The sequence below is a fragment of the Aptenodytes forsteri genome, unplaced genomic scaffold (genome assembly GCF_000699145.1).
Source record: "Aptenodytes forsteri isolate BGI_AS27 unplaced genomic scaffold, ASM69914v1 Scaffold945, whole genome shotgun sequence".
Taxonomy (NCBI): domain Eukaryota; kingdom Metazoa; phylum Chordata; class Aves; order Sphenisciformes; family Spheniscidae; genus Aptenodytes; species Aptenodytes forsteri.
Window position 1 is genome coordinate 160,624 of NW_008794950.1, and position 8,977 is coordinate 169,600.

General features: G+C 38.4%; 1 protein-coding gene across 1 annotated transcript in view; it reads right to left on the minus strand.

Annotated features, from left to right (window-relative positions):
- Nucleotides 1-8,977, minus strand: part of RHPN2 (rhophilin Rho GTPase binding protein 2) — a 36,633-nt gene that overhangs the window by 17,324 nt on the left and 10,332 nt on the right. The window contains exons 5-6 of the mRNA XM_009275272.2: nt 4,448-4,563; nt 1,091-1,219 (exon numbers count right to left, since the gene is read on the minus strand). Of these exons, the coding sequence (XP_009273547.1) occupies nt 1,091-1,219; nt 4,448-4,563 (245 nt within the window). The remainder of the gene's footprint in view (nt 1-1,090; nt 1,220-4,447; nt 4,564-8,977) is intronic.

Genomic DNA, 8,977 nt, shown 5'->3' on the forward strand with positions numbered 1-8,977 from the left:
TATGACGTCATGCTCAGCATATAAAGCTGGGGAAGAAGAAGGAAGGGGGGGCACGTTCAGAGTGATGGTGTTTGTCTTCCCAAGTAACCATTATGTGTGATGGAGCCCTGCTTTCCTGGAGATGGCTGAACACTCCTGCCGATGGGAAGGAGTGAATGGATTCCTTGTTTTGCTTTGCTTGCATGCGCCACTTTTGCTTTCCCTATTAAACTGTTCTTATCTCAACCCATGAGTTTTCTCACTTTTACCCTTCTGATTCTCTCCCCCATCCCACCGGGGGGAGTGAGTGAGCGGCTGTGTGGGGCTTAGTTGCGGGCTGGGGTTAAACCATGACAGAAATGCTTCAATTTGTGTCTTGAGCTGCTAATGTTAATCAAATAGTAAACGTTTAGTTTTAGGAGCAACAAGACATCTAACTGACACAGAAATCATTGCAGTATTCAGGCAATGAATAATCTTTAACTTTGAAGTTTTCTCTTTGAGGAATCCATTGCAATTTGAAGTTTAGTGCGGTCTTTAAAGTTGGAAAAATATCTTGGAACAATTCCAACTTCATCGACTAAAAATTTATCTATTTTAGCCAGCTAATTTATGAATTTCTATCACTGAAGTGCACACCTTAAAGATTACCTCAAAGTCTGCTCTGAGCTCCAAATCGGTGTTGGACTTCTACTCTCCAGCTAAAGAGAGGACTGCTGTATGCACTGCATTTGAGAACAGATATTATATCACTAGGTTTGCTCACTCCAGAATGCACTGAACCGATTAGCCATTCTAGTACTGGAAATTCTGCTAGGTGCCATGTATCCCCCCATAAAGCCACAAGAGCTTTCAGTTCTTGCAATACTCTCCTCCACGAAGGAACTCCGTATCTAAGGATCAGTGGTACATACCTTTCTCAAGTGAAAGACAAATATGCAGACTAACCCTTAGTCAACAAATCTACCATCAAAAATGTTCTCTTCCTATCAAGCTCTCTGTTCTTTCACGCAATTATTGTCCAGCATTCACACTCACCTAGAAACAATTTTGTTTCCAGTGGTAAACAGAAGGATCTGTTAATTATTGAGTAACTTAGCTTTTTACTTACTCTGTATTTTGATAAACTTCTACTGAGATATTAAGTCCTTCCAATTCCTCCTTTAAGATCTGCAGGTCTGAGTTTACAAAACTCAGTTCCAGTAGTACCTGCTCTCGTACTTTGTTGTTGGTGGTTGCTCTGCAGAAAGAAAGAGACGTATAACTTTTTTATTGCTGAGGAAAAGCTTTTGTACATAAGCTTGGTTGACCCCCTTGCTAGCATTCTCAGCATTTTTAAGATTTTTTTTTTTTTATCTCCTTAAGAGATGATACAAGAGCTCATGTTTCAGAATTTATTAGGTTTTTTCTGTCAAGAGAGAGCCTGGGATAGTTTCCAAATAACAGCACGCAGATACATAGAAGGTTTGCTATGTGCTAAATTTTTTTTCTGTGATTAAGATTTAGGCTTATTTTCAGATGATTAAGAGTCAGGCTTATTTTCAGATACATTAATCAACAAAACTAAAGCATCTTAAACAGAATCACTATCCTATTTTTTGGATTATGTGATCTTTTCCTAGAAGAAGATGTGAGGGTGGAGGTGGGGGGAGTCAGGAGATATTTTTTCAAAAGACTTCATCACTTTATAAACTGAATAATGATCTCTTGAGACTGCTGATCTTAAGAATAAAAGAAAACAACTTTCCCATAAAACTGTTACTACAGAACGTTTTACAACCAAATATACAGGTAGAAAGATATTTCTTTTTAATACAATACAATTTTCTCTATATTTTTTTTGTCAGATGCAAATAGGATTTTTTTGTTTGCTTGTTTCCTTTGCCATTTATATATTTACATGACAACGTTTTGAACTGCCAGCACAGTGGATGTTAGTATTTAGCCCCCCAGAGCATTTCTGTGTAATTTCTTATTTGTGTATTTCAGGATATTATATCACTATTTCTAACTTGATTCTCCATACAGTATTACTGTTTTCAAGAGACTTAAACTGTTATCTATAACCACAGGTATGAGTTTAAGATAAAAGGCCTTGATCCATATCCAGGCTTAAGATACTGTACTCCTCTATTAGAGAGTCCAAATCATTAGACAATAACAAACTTGGTTTAAGTTTGCAGCATTTTGCATTTACCTTTATTTTAAGATAAAATTCACCCACATAAATATTTATGAACAACCCTCTCCTACATCTAGGCTCCCCTTGGAACAATCCTCCGGTTTTATGGAGCAGCTTGGTGAAGAACTAGTTATTCCAAGGCTAAAATTCTAAGCTTGTACTTCATATTATAAATATGCATTATCTGTGAATTTTCTATGCTGTACTTTATTGAACACCTGAGATTGCTTAGATTAAGCAATGTTAACATCTGCTGCCTGCATAAGTCAAACTGGACACAAATTCAGGGTGGAGTGGATCTTCCTAGATAAAGGCAGCACCACCACCAGTTATGGGCGAGCTGTGACGCTAGCAGTGATTTAATTATGATGTTATTAAGGCTCCATGTTTGGTCTAACTTACCATCCTCCACAGGAGGGATTCTAATATCTTTCTCAGAAGCCCAAATGGTCCATCCAGGTGAACTTCTCTAATATGGCTATATTGCTTTCAACATCCATGCCAATTTAGAGTTAATTTGATTACCTTTTCATGTTGTTGCACTGTAGACATACTTTGTCATAACAAACAGCAACAGGGGCAATGTGATATCCTTGAGATCCACATAACTCTACTCTGAATTCAGTTTTAACTCAGAACTTCCAGAACAAAAAGACAATGAAAAAGGAGAGGGTGACTTTCAGAGTCTTTGCACTATATGGATCATTTGTTTCAAGCCTAGCGTTTACTTTCAGCCGAAAGTAAAGAAACCCGCATTTCCAGTTTTTTCTCAAGTCCTATTGCAGAAGGCTCCTTGTGGACAGCAGTTGGTTTGCTTCTTTTACAACTTGATGAAATGCAAATAGAATCAGAACACATAAAGCTCATTTATTCACGTTTTTCCTTAGGAGACTGTAAATACATCTAATCATGTGAACTATCTAGTGGTCAGGTTACTTTTAAAATTGCTTCTTTCAAAGAGCTAACAAGTTTTAATAGTCTAACAGATGTAAATTCATTTTAGATTTTTAATAACTTAGGAATCTATCTGATCCTCTACTCTTCAAACAGGCTTAGTTCCCACTAAGCAACTTCAGTATTTCAGCAGTTAAATCAGGAGCCGAACTTTAGGACATCTTTAGGTTGAATGTTAGAGTAACCAGTGTTCACATTAGATATTACCCATCTCTTTAGCCTTTCCAAAACACTCCTGAGTTGGCATGCAGAAACATCTACTGAATGAACAGTGTTCAGTTTCAAAAGCAGATACAAGGATTTCGCTATGCATACAAAAGGTAGCAAAAGACCCTAAGTCTTACTCCTTAAGTCAATTATCAGAAAACAAAGCAAAATGTAGTCAGTCACAGAGGCTAAAACTACATAAGCTTTGGACCTATCACCTCTTGCCAAGAGTGGAGATAAAGGCAGGTGACAGGCAAAGGGCAACCTATCAGTTAATGGCAAGTTTAAGAAAAGTGAATTTATCCAGGCATTTGCACTTCTCTAAGGGAAGTATATTGACTATTTTGTTCTCGGAGACCCATTGTTCCTCCAGCTGCAGAGAAACAGACGCTATAGGAGACTATTGCAGATGAGTATTGGGGAAATTTGCAGCTACAGGACTGTTTGCTAAGCAGTTAATCACGGGATGTAATAGCTTCAAGACAGGGTCAACATTAGGCTATTCCTGTGGGGACAGCCACATAAGAAACTGTCTTAGAAAAAGATTTGGTGAGCAAAACGTAACAGATAAAGGGCAAAGTCTCTTCCAGTTACCTCAAACTGTAGGAGAATTTGGTGGCAATTGTAACCCAGCTCAAATTAGATGTGTGCTACCCTGCTGCTCCTATATCACCACTACATGGAATAAATAAGGCAGCTGATGGTCCTTTCCACTGCAGAGCACAGATCTAACAGATCTTGGAAAAAGCAACAGCATAATGACAATACCTTTATTTGATTTAAGGTGTAAAAAGGACTCATTACAATATTCAGCAAGGTTCACTTGCCATTATCACTACCAATAAAGCTGATCAAACTGAGCAACATAAGATAGTCTAACATTCAGCTCATTTGCTACAACACAGCAGCTTTGAAAGTGCACTTTATAGCAGGTAATAACTCTATAGAGCTACAGCATTAAAAAAACTCCAGGGAGATTCACATACATCCAGCAGTAATTTATGCAGCACGTTAGGGGAGCGGTTAGGTGGACTGGGAAAAAGCAATAGCTAAGAGACTTAAAAAAAATTTTTAAAAAGTAATTTTGTTGCTTAGGCAAGAGAACTAGGAAGTCACAACACATACCTTAAAAGATTTTCAGCACCAGCTCGCATTCTTACTGCTCTTAAGATCTGTTGGTTTAGGACAGCTCTTTGATTTTGCAGTTTGCTTCGACCAGTCTCAGCAAGAGGATTACATCCCTAGAATTAAGGAAACGAGTTTTTTTGTTGCTGTTGGAAGAGACTCTGAAAAAGGAGTAACACTGAATTTGAATGAACTTTAATGGCATGGGTTCTGCATGAATACAAATTAACTACATTGACACCAGTGATGAATGACTGATAGTGTCTCTTTTCTCAAACTTGGTCATTACAAGCAAAAGAGACACCATGACCAAAGCATTTGACATTAAAATCCAGGCAGAAAATATTTGTTTTAAAGCTTATATACACGTATGAGCCAGTCTGTTCTCCCCTAGAACTCTTTTGAAGCTATTTTCCAATTACAACCAAATTTGACAGTGTGTTAGTAAGTTTCTGCGGGTTTCGTAAAAACAGTATCTGGCAAGGCAATAACTCCTATCAAAGCTTCTGCTTAAACTTTGCAAAATATCGGAGTTCCATACTGGGATATATGCAGCCTTGAAATACAACTCTGTCAGAAAACAGGCTTTGGTCATACCACTGCTCACAGTTTTAAGAACCTTTCTAAGGATCTCTGCTCTTGTTCCTTCTGGTGCTCAGACCTTCAGTACGGTTCCTACCCCTCCTTCCCTAGGTTCCTCTCTTCACATCTCAAAACTTATTTTTGGCACAGTACTGCTTATCTGCACAGCTCTTCTTCACACCTAGGAAATGCTCTTGGATCTTTAAGTCTACCCTGCCCTAACCCAACAGCACCTTTGCATACTGCACCAAAAATGTGAAGTATGAATAAGCTTTATAAGTTATTTCATCTGTGTATGTTCACAGTGCCAGATGCAATGATTTATCCGCTCATTAGTTTTTCTTGTCACCTGTTGGCCAAATGAAGATTATACACTGACAGCTCAGTATCAAGTAAGATAGGAAATAGAATAATATGAGATGGGATAACGTAAGATGGGATATGGAATAATAGAGCTTGACAGGGTAAGATGATGATTATACCTTCAGAAACTCATCCGATTAAGCCCTTAAAAAGTAAAGCATGAAATCCAGAATTCACAAGAATTCTCCTGTCTACATGCATACCTTACACAAGCACAAGACAAACTACTGCAGCCTGTGTTTGAGCAGGACTGAGCCACTGTATTCTGGTGAGCACTGATAAGCTAAAACTGTTATAGATGAATAGGACTGCATGTTTGTCTTTTTTTTTTTTTAGGGAAACACAATCTTAACACCTTTTTTAAATAGGTTCGAAGTTTCACTTCCACCTTTTTTATTCTTTGCCCCACCCCCTCTTTTTTTAAAGTATCAAATGTCTTTGAACATTAATACTCATTTATAGCCAACCAGCACATCCCTGCAGCCTTAACTACTGATTCTGAAGCAAATAAGACCACTCTGGTTTAAGGCTTACCCTTAAATAAAGCATGTCCTTTTGAGTGGCCTTGCAGGGTATCATTACAAAGCTTATCAGGGTCCTACTGGATTGTGCGTTACACAAGAAGGAGGCTCAGATCTGCGTGATACAAGTCTTCCCTCAAGTACTCCAGCCACTAAATTATGCACTATTTTGGACCTCTTCCTCTTAGTTTTGACTAGAAAAATTTGGTTTTGATATAATAGCATTTAAAAATCTCTCAACAAGCTCTAATTATGAGTGGTCAGGCAATGACATACCAGCACAACAAAAGCAAGTATTTAAATAGAACACGAAGTTCTAATCATCTATTTGAAGTTCAGTTCTTATTTGGGTTGGCAAGTGAAGGCAAATTGACTTGACAATAGAGAAATGAGCTGATCAATCCAGATTACACTAGTTCAACTGAGAAAGCACATAGCCTAATATTGTCAATTTTAAATCCCTAGTTTGAAAAGTTGTAATAAATAGGAAAAATGACAGGAAGCTTGTGCAAACATCTTCAGAAGCATCGTTTGCCAGATAACTTGAAAAAAACATGCCACAGTAAGTTAGTCTTATTGCAGAAATGTTTCTGCATAGAAATACCAATTACAGCAGAAGCCCATAACTTGGGTGCGCAATATATACTCTCTTCGTTGAGAAAGCACTGACAGCAAGCACAATACATAGAAGATGAACTTCTTACTGGAGAGAACATGCACACGTAGCAAACTCATTCATTCCTCTCAGATTAAAAATAGTCCTTTAACTACCAAATACTTCATGCTCCTTTACACACATTTATACACAGAGACATAAGCAAGGTACACTTAAAGGTACAACATGGTCTTGTATCCACAAGTTGCTTTCTGCTCTCAGCCTGTTTCTTTTTCTGGGCTGCCACTGTTTTTCCCACTTTGCTTTTTCTTCACTTTGTGTTACATAATCTTTCTCTACTACTGGTATTCAAAGTCTTCTCTCCTCCCATTCTATCCATGCCATTTTTCATTTGAACGTTGCCAATTATTTCCTCTTGCTTTTTGCATTCAGTTTGAATACTTGATTCTCATCTTGGGCCTTTCATCTCTATATCCCTGTATAGGTCTGTGACGCTTTCTTCAAACTTCTTTCTCAATCACTTAGTCCAGGCATCCTTCCTAACATATTCTTGCCTTGCCCTTGTCTTCTTTTTCTCTGTAAAGCTGCAGCTTCTCTCCAGAACTCCCTGCCCTTCCTGTGTGCCAAACAAGTTCCATGACATCATTCAAATACTTCTTTACAGCTCTACTTCTTGGAAATTTTTCAGGAAGATCAACTGCCTGATTCCCAAGCCCATGAAGTTTAGTATAAGTGGTATGTTTATTTCAGTGGACCTTTGATCAAGCTCCAACCCAGAAATCAAACAAGCTCCCATTGAACGATGAGTGCAAAACTGCAATGATCTTAAACTCTGTGCAAAGAGAAAAAATGGCAGAAATGTTTCTCTGCGTTTCAGGACCAGCCACTAATCTCTGTATGAAGCTTTAATGCAAAACCAGCCCTGGGGCCTAAGAGGACAAGGCACTGACAGACTGAGGCATCCGTATCACCTCCAGTGTGCCTGGAAGTGCTGCACTTTCGTCTCCTTGATGAAAGGCTTCTTGTGGATAGAGGAGTCTGTTTTCAGGATAGGCTCACCTGCTGCAAGCATATACCTCCCATTTACTTTTCAAAACCTGTAAGGAACTCGTATTTTACCTTTTGGAAAACGTTGCTTTTTACAACTCCTGCACGGGGGATGGGGCCACTCAGCTAGCTTGTGTTCATTTGCAGGCTTAAAGTCTTTATTGTAATCAGGCTGCCAGAAAACTGATGGCTATAAGTCTGCATAGAGGACAGTGAAAATAAACAGCATCTGCAAAAAAACATGGGAAATACACAATCTGGGGAAGATTCCCCCTTGTGTAAAGCACAAATTCCATGTACTAAAAAGTTATTTAGCAGACAGGTCCAAGAAAGTGCTTCATTTTGTTTTCCTCCATGTAGAAGATCCCTTTCCCAGACAGCATTTTCACTTGGTTCACATTTGGACACAAGAATGTTAATGTTCAGTTCATTACAATATCTGGCAGCCAAACGTCCCAGCGGTTTCCACACCTACTGTTTCATTTCTTGTCAACAGGATGCTAGATACTTCATTTAATTACTGTTTATTTCTTTGCTGAGCCAAGACAACTTGGAGAGTGACCTGGATTTTACCCTGGCTTATAAAATATCAGTAAAATTATTAATTAATAGCAACAAATCCACGGTTATTACTAAGGAAGTTGCAAAAGTGACCAAGAATGGAATATGATTTAAGCTTTCATTGCATGTATTTTGGGGGGGAAAAAGAAAAGACAAGTAAATTGAGTAAATCTGCTGTGAAGACAATTCAAATAGTAAACTCAGCTATCAGTTTTAGAGCCTTTTTTCCCCCTCAGAGCATAGCTGCACTTCATAAAGAAGTGTTTAAAGTGCTTAAATATTATTATCCTTAGCTCCTGAACCAATAAAAGCTTTATAAAACCTGAAGTTCAGTTAGCTAGTTACTTTATGTCTTCCTGCTTGGTTGAATAGCATTGTTGAACTGCAGAATCAGGAAGCTGATATGTTTTTAATATATCATTATCAGGCAAGACCTGCACAAGAGTTATAGATCCTTGCCATATGTTATTTATGTACCTAGTCAGGTAACATCTTGAAAGAAACAGACACTGATACTAGACAAATAAACATGCACCTCCTGATAAAGGCTGGCCTGTGCAGGGCCTGCATGTTTGATAGCAATCCTCTCACTAATTAACAGGGTGTGCGGACAGACTCCAATGGGATTGCTGCTCATCTCTTGTTAGAACTAATGCCTGAGCTTAGGTGGCAGGATATCCCACTGGGTTTTATTTTTAAGTTTATAAACATTATCCCACACACCCTTATTTGGCAAACAGTTGTGTTATGAATGCCTGTGGGAAAGCGGGTAATATTCAAGGATCACCTCCTCCAAGCTCAGGAGCGATGCATCCCAACAAAGAGGAAGTCAGGCAAAAA